The 15,624-nt window shown below is 27.9% G+C and overlaps 1 protein-coding gene across 4 annotated transcripts in view; it reads left to right on the plus strand.

Annotated features, from left to right (window-relative positions):
• Positions 1-15,624, plus strand: part of LOC112685382 (intraflagellar transport protein 172 homolog) — a 154,160-nt gene that overhangs the window by 87,428 nt on the left and 51,108 nt on the right. For all 4 annotated transcript variants that reach the window (XM_025557236.1, XM_025557238.1, XM_025557237.1 and 1 more), the window contains 3 exons: positions 11,727-11,873; positions 11,956-12,136; positions 12,563-12,765. In XM_025557236.1, the coding sequence (XP_025413021.1) occupies positions 11,727-11,873; positions 11,956-12,136; positions 12,563-12,765 (531 nt within the window). The remainder of the gene's footprint in view (positions 1-11,726; positions 11,874-11,955; positions 12,137-12,562; positions 12,766-15,624) is intronic.

Genomic DNA, 15,624 nt, shown 5'->3' on the forward strand with positions numbered 1-15,624 from the left:
CGACGGATTCGCAGACCCGTGCCGACGGCGGCCAATGTTAATTATCCGGGAGATATTATAATGAATGGAAACGAACGGGAAAAGAAATGCGCGGTGGAAGTGCGCGCGCTCGGTACCGTTTCACTGCGCGCCGGAGCCCATTTATCTTTTGAGGCGAAAGAGAATTCCGGAGAGAATATTTTCCCATTTATAATCACCCAAGTCGTTGTGGGGAATCGCCCGGTCGCGACATTTGCAATTATCATAATTTATCGGGTTGATAAAGAGACAAATGAATCGTAAAGGCTAAAACGTTGTGTTGGGTAGGCGGGAGGGTTTGGTACGCAACGAGAGAGGGCAAAAAATATGTCTACTTCCCGTGGACCCGACCAGTGGCATACCATCACCGTTGATTCACATATAATTAATATGCGATTTCGCCACATTACATTGAAAATCAATAAACGATACAATAACCCCGCTGCTTTCGGGGGAAATATTTTTTGATCCTAAGTTTAAAAGTCATATTTATTGTATAATATTTATTTTGGAAAATTTTTTCGACGTTTCCAACGCTTATGCTCGTACTCATCGTCGTCGGTCTTTACACATAATAAGATTTAGCTGCTGATATCGCATTGATTAAATGGCACTTTTTTTGGTAGGTATCGAAAAATTGCGATAACGTATTGAACATTGACAATCGAAACCAGGAGGAAGTAAATATAAAAAAAGAAAAATGTTCCTAAAATAATGTAACATGAACGTTTCTCTACTGTGTGCATTCATATAATTTATTATATTTGATAACATTATAAAACTTTCTTTTAAAAGTGTTCATTGACGCCGGAGATACTGTTCTAATCTACTCGAACGAAAACAGTCAATATTTTATTAATAGCCGCCCAAATCATTAATAATATTGTCTACCAGAGTTTAAGATATTCTACCTCCCTTAAACTTTACCATTCTAGTTCTTTTATTATTCTTATACCACCGCGACTATTATTATTCTTTTTTTTTCGCATTAGCTTCATTTATTTTAGCAAACGGTTCCACATATTTTCAAACACGACGATAACTATAGTAAATCTAGCCTAAAAAAAAAAAATCAATGTGAAATTTTGCGTCAACAAGGAGTTTTTGCCATAAAAACAGCATTACAGAGTTCATTCAAGTTATGAATCACTTAAATTTAAATTGATAAAATTCCAAAGAAATTTTCTGTGATCTTTAAATAAAGTGGAATCTTCAACTTAGTAAAGCAATGTATTATTTATCAATTATTTTTCATGACGTAACGCTATGAACTTCTTTACGAATTTTAATAAATTAGCTTTTTTTTAACACTAAATAATCACAGTTACTTTTTACCATTCATGATAAACACTAATGATAAGTTTAAAACATAAAAATTTCTTATTTTTATAAATAAATATTCTTGAATTAATTCGACTATAAACTTAACCCTTTCAGTCCCCATTTAATAATTATCTAATAACTATTACAATTACATAACCGTTTCAACATGCTATTTTTAAGCTTTTGATTAACATATGCCTATAAAGTCTTTGTTGTTCAATAATATAGCATAATGTAAACAGATAGGTTTTTATTTTTTGTTTTTAAATATAACTAAAATAATTAATATAATTAATGGTTTTACGAACATACATGAATACGTGAGAAAACAAAATCGATGAACAATGTCTTAAATAATTTTATATTCCATTTTTTTATTTATATTATATAGGGTGAACTATTTTTATTTTCTTCTTGACCAATTTTAGGTGAAGAATTTTTTGAGAAAAGTCAAAACGGCTGGGATATAGTGTTTGATTACATGTGAAATAAATGTTCAACTTTGTCGGAAATTTAATTAAGCATGAAATATTTTATAATAAGAAATAACAAGTTCGTATACTAAACGAGTCTAAAGATTATTTAATGATTGATTAGTGATATCCCACGAAGCATCAGTTGTTTTTTCTTAAACATGAAAATATTGATTACGACGCTTATAATATATTAACTATAAAATATAATGTTCGATATAGCATCATTATACTGGTGATTGTGTATTTTACACGAAAAATCAGTTTTCTATTAAAATATATTTAAAACATAAATAATTAGTTGAATTATTTTTTCTGCATCAATCAAACCATAAATACTTAAAATATTCCAATTACTAAAAACAACTTAGTTGCTGTGATCATAATAAATATAGATGTTGGTGAGTTAATCATCAAAGTTCTTTACGTTTTTTAACTAATATTTTTTCTATAATTCCTACCAATTAATTAAATAATTTTTAAATACGCAAATAAATATATTTATTTTTATAAAATAAACCCTTGACAACAGAAGTTATTGAATGATATGGTATTACATAAAGCTTACATGCAATTCAAGTTCAAAAAAAAATATATATTGTTAAGTAGCTCGACTACGTGATAAAATAAAATACAATTTTTTTAAAATATATACTAACCAATAATTATACTTATAAACTATGAGGTATATGCGAAGAGAATAAAAATTTACAAGTTTTTTACTGTATCCATCACATAAACAATATAGGTGTTTAAACGTTTTATATGTCCAACATATCAATCGATCAATAAGAATTTTAAAAACTAATTTGAATTCGTTGTAGAGCTTTTGATCGAATGTCCTCGATTCTTTAAATTTTATGCCCAAAAAGCCAAAAAATTAAATAATTTTAATGGGTTAAGTTCTATTTTGAAAAACCATAGGAAATAAAATCAAAAAAAGTCGATCTAAAATAAATTTTACGAAAAATTCGAATCAGTTTTCAAAATCTTTATGGTATCACTTGATTGATCGGTACATTGTAAATTGAAAAAAATCGAAATCCTCAAGTTGCGCATGTGATAGACCGAAACAGAAAATTATGGCTTGCAACCTTCTTAAATAAAAAAATAATATTAAAACATTATTTGAAAGTCAAATAATTAAGTATGGTTTCAATCAAATTAAACATATTTTAAATTATGTCAATTGTGTCAAATCTCGATTTATGTAGATAATAATATTAACAAAATTGAAATCTTAATTTTGAATCACATTGATTGAACATTTATAATATAATTAACGGTGTACAAAATAAACTTAATAAGTTTAACTATAATTTCAAAAGTTCATTATAGTCAGAATGAATTTCGGTATTATTAATAGTCCAAATGGCCGAATTATGCAAAATTCTGTGCAATGTGGAAATTATATAAGTTATCCGCAATGACCTTAATGGAAATACCAATTGTTATGCACATTATTTATCGTGTTAAATATTCAAAATAATGTTTATTACAGTGCATTATTATTGTGTTTGTTTATCAGAAGCTAATGTGGTGTGAGAAATAATTATCTCAATACCGTGCAGGTCCTATAGATTAAACTGTCAGTTCGTAATCACACTACCCTTTATACGTGTTCCTTTAAAAATATTATGTCAATGTACATATTACTATGACTGTACAATATGTGTTTTATTATTTTTTATTATTATTTTATAATCATTATTTTTTTTATTTTTTTTATTTTTTTATTTATTTATTTATTTATTTATTTATTTTTTTTTTTTTGTACGAATATTTATTTAAGAATGAGTTTACACAGAATATAATTATTATTTTTGAGCTATTGTGACTTTCATATTATTTTTATTATATTTATTTTATGTTGGCGGGATTAAACGTTTCTTGACCCTGACGATGTGAAATGTATATTTCAAAGAAAGTTTATGGGTAGCATAAAGTATTAAACATTATTTATCATTAATGGCTGTTGTGTTCACGATTACAAGTTTTTACTACAATCGTCATACTTCGTTAGCTCATTTTTCCAGTCTAAAAATAAGTTGAAGTATTGCTAAATTATACATGTATAATATTAAAAATGTGAAATGCCACAGTTCAAATAGATAGTAAATAAAAAAATATTAGAAAAATATGTGATATACCTACAGAAGGAATAATATACTTTTCCCTAAACAATTTGCAAATAAAATTAATTCAAAAGTGTATGGAATTCCAAATTAGTACATTAGGTATAGATTTCTATAACGAACCAAAATATTTTTAACGTATTAATACATACATTTTTACGTTACAGTTAAAACAGCTGGAATCAAATAATTTCTAGACACAATAAACGCTCTTATTCGCATAAGGCGAGCAATATTTAAACAATAATTAAATAAACGTTAAACAATAACATTGGATTTAATATCAAAGAGCATTTATAGTTTCTTCCTAAATTTAAAATATGAATTTAAATTAACTCTAAAAAAAATCGTACAACGTAAAATAATTATCACTGTAAACATCATAGGTATATCAAGTCATAAATAATTATATCTGTTACAATTAGAACAATAAGTCTAAGTGATAAATAGATAAAAAAAGACAGAAGAGACTGAAGGAAGATGCCTCCTATTGGAGGTACTTTGTCTTTCAGAAAGTGGATTATTTTACGGTTGTTATCAGGGTTGTCAAGTTGGAGCTTAAGATGCGAAGATGTTGACTTACAGCTGAAACTGTCTGGGCCAGTGATAACAGCTAGTTCTTTGGATAATTCGAAAAAATCTTTTACGCCTTTGACGAATAATGATGGTGGCAAATCTATTTTCTTTTTTGTAAGTGTAGTAGAGTGTACGGACCCCTGGCATTATGTGTCGTCGTAGACTGAATTGTGGTAGGTTTGGTGGAGTAGGTCTCATCTTCGGCAAAGACAGAGTAGCGGTTTGGAAGGATTAAGAATCATGATTTCTTGGTAGTAGTAGTAGCGAAAGAGTTTACGGAGTTAGTTGGGGATGTCGGTGAAGAATGTAGAGAACGTTTATTAGTTTTTGATTGCGACTGTGACTTGTTATCTATGTTTATATTATTAACGAATTTGTTCTTAATTATTTTTATAGACGCCACGGTGCGTATATTTGAATGTTTATTGGTAGACATAATTATCTGAGTCCAAAGATTAACGTACGCGACGTTGCCTTGGTATTAGCACATGACAATCTATATTTTAGTTGGCTAAGTACAGAATTTTAGAATAAGTATTACAGTTTATATTAATAATATTCACTTTTTCCGGTGAAGGGCTGTGAAGAGTGCTTAAAGAGGATACTGGAAGTTTTCTGTGGGTACAATTTTGCTTCTATTGTTGTAGGACTGAGATAATTGTTTCAAGGTAAACAGTAATCATATCATTGCACGAGACAGCGAAAAACTCGACGGCTGCCCGCATGGAACTGTTAAATCTTTTACATTAAAAATAAATGAAACATATAATTATACATATTTTTTGACTATATAATAATAGTAAATATTATATAATTATGAGATAAGTGTGACAAAATAAAAACTCTTTCAGTACTTATTAGCTCACCTCACGATGCATTATATTATAATAATGTATTTCTATTAAATATTTAGCAAAATAAAAATAAATTTAAATTTATTCTGAACAGTACATGTACTGAAAAATCTTATCATTTATGTTTATTATATGTTATTATTTTGTATAAGATAGAACACATAGATTGATTTCCGTTTTATTACTTATAATATCGTTGTCATTGTTATTTTTTACAAGATACAACCTATATTTGTAATAGTATGTAAGTCTCACATGTATTAACTTTTCAATTAATAGTGAAATTGTAATTAAGAATTTAAAACACATTTTATGACTATTCAAATTGTAAATTAGCACATTATCAACACTGGAAAAGCAATAATTCCCTTATCCTGCCTAGTATACGAAAATTATAATAAACGTAGAAGTAATTTTAAAATTTAAGATTATGTAGAATGCTCAACATCTAACAGTTTTTTCTTCCCCTTGGTGTAAAATCTAATCAATAAAATGTGCAAACAAGCAGCAATGGATAAAAAAATTGATTGAATTATCTTAAATTGAATTTTGATAACAACAAACACACTTTACTGAGGATTTCAAAACATAAAATTTTTATTGTACGACGTTTTTGAAATAAAATAACATGCAATACCTTCTCTCAAACTGCTATTGAGTATGGTATATAGGCTATATTATATTTACACACGTAGATAAAAAACCATAAACTGCGTTTCATAAAAAAATAAAAATATATAACGAGGTTCCGTAACAATTCGATACTGTGGTGTAATCGATACCGGTCTATAAAATAAACTACCAAGGATACAAATCGTGTTTATATTTTCCGAGCATTTATCTCAAACTTAAATTTAACGACACATTTCTTCAACAGAACTAATCCAATTAATACATCTGTTAAAACATGGTTTTCAATAACATATTTCACTCGTCATTAAGAACCTGATATATTTGTATTTAATTCAACCAACATTTATATAGTGTTTCCTGCGTGTACACATATTGTGTTGAATACCACATATCGAATTCCATGTAGTCAGAGCTAAGAACGTTATTTAATTTACAATAATGATAATAGATAATATTACAAGTAAACGGAAACTTATCAACAAGATTTTGAGTTGGAAATAGACTAGCCGAAAGACCGCATAAAACAATAATTCTGTCAACAACTGGAAAACATATTGACTTTTCAACTAATTCGATTGTTCGTGTTATTTGATTGTTCCAAGCTATCAAAAAACATGAACAATGACTCTTTAAAGGCAATATATTAAATTATCCATAAGACATCAATACAATACAAACCGTTGTATAGTAAAAACGTGTGATACATATCGTTTTCTAAATCTGTTGTCTGATAATATTTATAATATTATAGTTTGACAGTGCAACTTGTGAACCTCGTAATTACTTTACCTATTTAGCTCTCGTTAGTACAATAACTTTATTAATGCTCAGTAGGAAATATTCCGATCTAATCATTTTGATCATCCATCTGCCTTAACAAGTTATTATCATAATCGTTGCATTATTTATTATTATACGTCGCTCTACTCTTAGTATTTCATTTATCTCAATTATAGCTACACAATTCAATATTTCGATCACCTCCAGACGAATAAAATTCGTCTTCAAATTTGAAAGGAAAAATTAATGCAAATGATGTCTCCTAAAAGAATATTATACCCTCAGCCGATTTCATTCATACTGAAATCCAGTAAGTTAAATCTAAATTGCTGATTCGAGAAAATACGTTTCAGTTTTTCTGGATAAATTAGAATCTCTATTGTCTATCTTTGGATATTACATTTCTGAAAAAAAGATTTTTTTGAACTAAAAAATGAAATGAGTACTTTGCGTAGTAAAAGTTGCAATCGTACTCTCACTTCGTCACTGGATCAATCTAACTTGGATATTGCACAGAAACTAAATAGACGAGAATCTAAGTGTCGTAATATTATTATGTTTAATTTAAATGAACAGGATATAGATATACCATTTATTAATAATATCTCAATTAGTAATGTTCTGAAAATTCTCAAAGTTCAACATAATTTATATCATGCATCTGATTATAAACATTTTTGGATTGTTACCGACCTCCATAAGTATAAAAGACAAATCATTAAATTATTTAAAAACGAACGTTACCGTAAAAATAGACAATACAAAATTGTTCCATTCGCTATATTTGTGGTTTTCCAAACCTGGTTCACAAAAACTAGATCATAGCTCAAGTATTCATCATAAACTACATTAATCTAAAAATATTAACATTGTTAATAGTCAAAACTGTAACATCTCTAACTTACTATCGAGTTATTATCAAAATATAAGTGACATAAAAATTAAGTCATCGTGCATTCATCAATACATGACTAGTTTACTACACTTTGATTATTATAAAATTACAGAAACTTGGTCAACTCTTGATATAAGTGATACCAAATTAAGCATGTTTGATTATAATATTCATAGATTATATTGCAATGCAACCAATGGTACTATAATAAAGGTGTTGGCGTTTTTATTTTAGTTCATATGATTGCATACGTTTTGGCTCAATTTTAATCCTTTCTAATAAATTAAGTAGTGAACATATCTCAATAATGATAAACATTCATAATATTTAAATATTATTAGCAATAATACTTTGATAATAATTTATTATACTCGTTTTATACTCATATTACTCCTTCCAAGTTTTTTTTTTAAGTTTTTAAAACTCACTGCAATTCTCTTGAAATCTCATTCTTAATATATTCTTATCAGAGCTAAAATTCTAAAAAAAAAATTTCGTTTTTCCGTTTTTGTGTACTTAAACGCTATACAATTTTAATGTTTAACGTTATTACATTTTTAAACATAATTTTAATTTTTAATTTTTCGTTAAACGTTATCTATATTATATATAAAAGACAAAAAAAGTTTATGTGTCCATTATCCAATCCTAAACCATTCATCCGATTGCAATGGAATTCAGTAAAGAAGCAGATTAGACCTAGGAGAAGGTTTAAGCTACATTTTGTCGCGAAAAAAGGTAAATTTATTACTTGACAAATCATACACAAAATACATGCGTAGGACGGGATTTGAAATTGTCCTGCCCATATTTTATGCTCAATATTTATGTCTATAATCATTTTCGTAATACGTTACCTAAGAAACGTAGATAATAATAATAATTTTAGATACTGAATTTAAATAATATAAGCATGTAATATAGGTCTTACCTATTATGAAATAATCTATTGGCCAATTCTAAAAAAAAATATTGTTTAAAATAAACTATAAAGCAGGTATTTAAATATTTAACATACACCATACACGAAAGGTAGGTTATCGTAATTCACGACAAATATCTACAACTGACTAGTAACTTCAAATTACTTATATTGAATAATACTCCAAATAACACACCTGCATTTTTGCACCAATTAAATGGAACATAAATGAACAATTTGTTTGAATAGGTATCTATTTTCATATTAAGTAATAAATTCAATATTTATAAATAAACCTTCAATAAAATAATTCGTAAAAATAAATTATTGTCAACACAGGTTAGCCAACTTTGAATTGTTCATTATTATTAGATTTAAAAAATAAAATTATATTGAGTTCAAAGTAAAAAAAAAGGACAAACGTTTTTCTAAATAACGTTATTTGCAATTTTTTTACGTTATAAATACGTTTATTGTTTATATTTTTAATCATTAGTTATGATTAATGATATATTATTTTTAATGTAATTCGACATTTTTCGTTTTTTGTTTATTGATTTCGTTTATTTGTTTTCATTTTTTTTCCGTTTAACGTTATATATAACGTTTTGAAACCCTGATCCTTATTCTATATTTTTATTTGCTGTTGATTTTAATTTACGTGGTATTCATTAGAAAAATACTAATCTACATGCTAACAATTAAGATTTGCAACTAATAACTCTGAAGTTCTTGAGGAGCTAATTATGTTGTTATAACCATTTCAATATAATTTCACTCAAAATCAGTTTTAATATGGTCGATCTAATACTGTCCAATAATAGTGATATAACAGTCTTTAAAACTTTATTCCCATCAGTAGAAATCGATTTAACTCGTCTTCCATTTCAGATAATTGGTCCATGAGGAAACTCTACAAAAAATTTAATTTAATTAAATCATGAATTTAATTTTTCTAAAAGTAATTTTAACGCAATGAATAATTATTTGTGTTCTATAAACAGGAACTCTATCTTTCGAAACCTACCGAACATTTACTCAGAAGTTAACTTATTTTACAACATTATTTGTAATTCACTTAATTTATTCATTCCTAAAACCTATATTTAGAACAATACATTTTCGAAATGATGTAGAAATGAACTAAAATATATGATTTTTCAAAATAAAAAATGTACTCCACAAATTGTTTAAATGTACTAATAACCAAAATTATTACATAAAATTATTACAAAATTATTACATCATACTAAATTTTCAAAACGTAAAGCTTTATGTAAAATTAGATGCATATTAGACAATAATTCGTATATTAATTATATTCAATATCATATTCTCAAAATCTTTAATCATTCTAAAGCTATATAAATAGTTTAAATAAAAATATTCCGCCTGGTATGGAATTTAACAATATACAGAATTAAATAGTCCCAAAATATTAGATCTATTTAAGGATTATTTTAACACTGTAAACTCAAAACATATTATTGATCCAACAAATTTGACTACTCCTTTATCAGATATAATTAATCTACCAAATATTCAGTTTTCTCTCTCTCTGAAATCTTGTCAAGTTTAAGTTAAGCGTCAATCCTATTTCTGGCCCTGATGGAGTTCCTGAAATATTACTTAAATCATGTAAATATGATTTATCTGTACTAATTCGTATTATTTTTAATTGGTCTCTAAATAGTGACATTCATTTATCATTTCAGAAATTAAGTTTTATTATTCCTTTATTCAAATCTGGTTCTAAAAATATGAAATAATTACAGACCTATCTCCAAACTATTAGCGTTACCTAAACTATTTGAAAAATTGAATAATTCATTTTATTAATAATTAATATAATTATTAAATCTTAATGTTTTTAAATGTTTAAAAATATACTAATGAACAAAAATAAATTAAACTTTTATTATAATATTGATAATTTTCTTTTACTTAAGGTTAAGTATGTACATAATCTTGGTATTATCTTACAATCAAATTTCATTTTCACGAACCATATAGATTAAATAAGTTTAAAAGCTATAATAATTTTATGGTTTTTTTTTTTTAGATTTTCTTCAACCTTCAATGACATACGTTATCTAAAAATGCTTTATGGTGCTTTGGTTTGCCTTTCATTAGAATATGGACTGATAATATGATGCCTTTTTTCTACTTGTCCAATCAAAAAAATTAGAAAGAGTGCAGAAAAAAATATTTACACTATATTGTTAATAAAATAAATATTTATAATAAGAACATATTCATTTTTTTCTATGTTCAATACGGATAAATCAATTTTTTTTTTTTTTACGTCAGCGTTATAATATAACATTGTATATTATACATCTGATACTAGAAAATAATACAAAATTTCATTACAATTTTATCACTTACAAAGTTTTTTTTTGTAACTGTATAACATTATTAACTATCATCAAAGCACTCCTATACCTGTATTAAAAATTGAACACAAATTTATGATTCAAAATGTTGATATTCCTGTTGTAAAACGAGCTATATTTAATTTAATACTTTTTTTTATTTCAATAGTTGAAATAATAATAATATGATAATAATCTTCTAAGACGTGTTATGCACTTTAAAAGTGCTTACTTAAAAAATCATAAATAATTTTTGAAATAACATGAATTATCCATTCATTTTTTTTATAGCTATATTTTATTTTTTTATGTCACAATTTAAAAAAAATAGATTTTAAATACTATTTAATACTATTATTGAGTCTTTGAGTATAATGTACGTCATTGTCAATAATTAATTTTAAATCTGAAACTTTTGAAACAAATTTATTCATTAAATGTACGAGTATCAAGAAGATAAAAAAGTAAAGATAATACAATTTTTATTTTTAATTTTATATATATTTTCCATTTAGATTTTTGATTAATTATAAAAAAATGTTGTGTAATATGCCCGATAAAATAGAAATATGCATAAATATGCCAAATATGCTAAATAAGATTTCATACATTTAACCGTAGTACCTTAAAATGGATTTCTATGTCATCTAACATTAAATACAACTTTGCAAGATTGATATGCAAATGCATGAACTTACGAGCCTTCTCATAACTAACTGAATAACGATTGTACATGTTTTAGACTGCGATGGGATGGACTGTCCAGAAGTATGGGCTCGCATAGCTGTTTTGAATGGACAGACACAAGCGGCTGAAGTGTTGTATCTGGAACAAAATCAAGTGGAAAAAGCAATTGAAATGTATTTGTCGTTGTACAAATGGGAAAACGGTAATAGCGCGTCAACTGTTGGGAAATTTCATTTTCTATTAAATTTGCATATATGTTACCGAATTGCGTATTACAACTCCAGCCATCAGTTTGGCCGAATCCAAAAACCGTCCGGACGTCGACGAGTTGAAATTACGGTATCATGCTTGGCTGTTGGAAACGTATCAGGAAGAAAAGGCAGCAGAAATTGAGGAGATAGAAGGGGACAAAAGAACGGCGCTTCAATTATATATGAAAGCCGGTTTAGTCAGCAAAGCTGCTAGGTAAGTTGCTCACCGGTGCACCGCAGTACAATAATATTATAGCAGAGTATTTTTTTTACAAATTATACTCTAAGCGTATTACACTTGTTTACAAGTAGGGAGTATTGTGACCATCATGTTCTTATTGTGAATATTAAACTAACAAAAATCGGTCTCTAGGTCATGATAGAAATGCGTAATACAACGCATATGTTAACTACATAGTGAAACACCCAGATTAACTGAATAAGTAAAAAAATACACAGATCACTTCACCGGGACCTTTTTTTTTTTTTGAAAACTAATTTGCTACGGGTAACTAAAAATGTCAACTGCTTCTCTGCGGTGTTAATTACTGAACATTGTGCTACACATATTAAATTATTTAAACATGATTAGATCAACATCAACATAATTTTATGTTTACATCTGTTATACACAATAAAGGCTTGTTCAAGATGATCCAGAACTTTTGGCCGACGATACTATCGTAGAAAAAGTTTTATCCGGGTTGCTCCGGCTAGAAAATTACCAGGTGGCTGGAGAACTCTGCCAATCACAAGGAAATCAAAGCAAAGCAATGGAGTTTTACTGCAAAGGAAATATATACACTAAGGCCGTGGAGTTGGCTAGATTCGTATCACCGGCAAGTATGTGGGTTTCATATGGATTTCAATCCGTCGACATTCCCGTTAAGTTTTTTAGAGGGTAATAAATTGGTTACCGGCATTTTTTCTGACGATTATTGTTCTCAAAATGGAAACAAAATAAGACAACATTAACAAAATTAACTTGCATAGATAATGTATTTATAAAGTACATATTTACTAACCGTGCCGGTATGCTTCATTCCAGATGCTGAATATTAAAATTATTAGCACTATATTGTTCAAAAATTCAATGTTCAAAAGGTTTAATCTTAATCAAATTATTTATTATCTAATTACGATATCGGAGATGGTATGTGAACAGATTTGTGTAAAATGATTTTACTATTACAAATAATAATTGCGTTGCAAATAGTAATGGTGTTGCGTGCATTTTTTTTAATGAGCAAAATTGTAGATTTTTAATAGTATAGTTTTAATTATATAGACGATGTACCTATGTATTTTTTAATTTATATTGTTCAATCACAGTCCTTACACGAATCAATTTCTCTCAAAAATATTATTTAATGCTAACGGTCTAAAAAATCACGTTAATGAATTACAAAGTATGGTATACGATAAACGCATTGACATTGTCTTAATCACCGAAATCCATTTTACCAAGTACTCTTACATCTTTATTCCGGGTTATGTATTACTTAAATCTAATCACCCAGATAGCACAGCTCATGCTGATGTAGCTATACTTATAAAATCCAAACTAAAATTCCATCCACTTGCCAATTTCTCTCAAGATTATATTCAATCTTGTGCCATCTCAATTACATTAAATAATATACCTTTTGCTATCGTTGCTATCTACAGTCCTCTTAGGCACAAATTATCTAATGTAGATTTAACTAACTACTTTAACACTATGCCCACAAATTTTTTAATAGGCGGCGACTACAAATCCAAACACAAGAGCTGAGAATGCCGTGTAACCAACCCTTGCCGCAACCTACTTTATAACCTGATTAATATAAATAAATAAAAAATTCTTTCTCCTCCTGTGCCAACCTACTGGCTGACTTCCTTAAGGAAAAAGCCAGATATTTTAGATATATTTGTTGCAAAAATTCCCAGTAATTTATATTGCACGATAAACAATATTCTTGAATTAAACTCTGACCATTCGTCCGTTATCCTAATTATCAATACTTCACCTCAGTCACTCAACGATAGATCTTCTCTTTTTTCACCGATGACTGATCGTCATAAATTTCACAATATCGTAAATCAAAACATAAATCTAAAAATTAAGCTAAAATCGGAACATGACATCGATGAAGCAGTTAATAACCTGACCACCCTCATCCACTCGGCAGTTAGCTTATCGAATACCATAAGTAACTCAAAGATCTTTTCTCACAGTTGCCCATTTTTTTCTGAACAAGTGCATTCAGTAATTGTTGAAAAGCGAAAAGCAAGACACTCTATCAATTCACACGGCTTCCTTCTCATAAAAGCTCATATAATAGGTTAGCTAACTATTTAAATAAGACGTTGACTAAGCTAAAAGATAATATCTTCGAACAAAAACTAACAAGTCTTTCTTCATTAGATGGTAGCTTATGGAAAGAAACAAAAAAAATACTTCAATATAAAACTCCCTCAATCCCATTAATTAAACCTGATAATTCATATTCCATTTCAGACTTCGATAAAGCTGAATTATTCAAAACTCATCTACGTGAAATTTTTCAACCACATCATGACATATTCATACCCCAACAGATTAATGAGGTTTCTACTTTTCTAAACATTCCTCCTCTTATTAGTCCTCCAGAAAAATTCTTTACCCCTAATGAAATTAAACAAATAATACATTATAATATCATTAAAATCACCTTTCTTTTTTGTAAATTTAATTTAATATTATGTACTTAATTAATATTGTAACATACTTGTATCCTTATTTTAACAATGTTTATTATATATTTTATTGTCACTGTACTTGAGCCCATCTGGACGTTTACATCAAATAAATAAATAAATACAAAAATATTCACTAAGAAAAACTCCTGACTTTGATCTCGTTACAGCCGAAGTGGCGAGATGCCTCCCCAAAAAAGCCATAGTTCTTATAACTTATATATTTAAAACTGTTCTTAGATTGTCTTATTTTCCAATTTTATGGAAATTCTCCAAGATAATTCTTTTCCCTTAGCCTGACAAACCTCTCAACTCTCCTACTTTATTCAGACCTATTAGCCTCTTGCTCTTCCTCTCAAAAATTCTGGAAAGACTTATCTTAAAACGCTTATTACCACATATTACCTCTAACAACATACTCCAAAAGACTTTGTTTGGGTTCCGTAACTCTCACAGCACGATAAATCAAGCTCACCGAGTTGTTGATGTTATCTCTATATCTCTGGAAAAAAAACATTATTGCTCTTGCGTTTTCTTAGATGTATCACAAGCCTTCGATCGTGTCTGGCATGAAGGTTTGCAATTCAAACTAAAAAAAATTCTCTCCTCTGCCTTATTCCTATTGATTAAATTATACTTAACTGATATACACTTTCAAGTAAAATTATATTCATCAACATCAGGTATTGCACCAATTAATGCGGATCTACCACAAGGCTTCATACTCTCCCCCTTCTTCTTTAACATTTATGTAGCTGATCAACCTTCCATACAACAAACCATCGTAGTTGATTAGGTACACTGACGACAATGTTATTTTATTCATAAACGAAGATCCCTTAACGGCCTCATTAAATTTGTAATTGCATCTTAATCTCCTTCCTGACTGGTATGCAAAGTAATGAGTTAAAATTAACTAAAATAAATCTCAGCACGCAACATTCATACTCAAACAAGGAATATTCCCAAACATTACCCTTAACA

Source organism: Sipha flava, unplaced genomic scaffold (assembly GCF_003268045.1).
Source record: "Sipha flava isolate LNK unplaced genomic scaffold, YSA_version1 275_pilon_pilon, whole genome shotgun sequence".
Taxonomy (NCBI): Eukaryota; Metazoa; Arthropoda; class Insecta; order Hemiptera; family Aphididae; genus Sipha; species Sipha flava.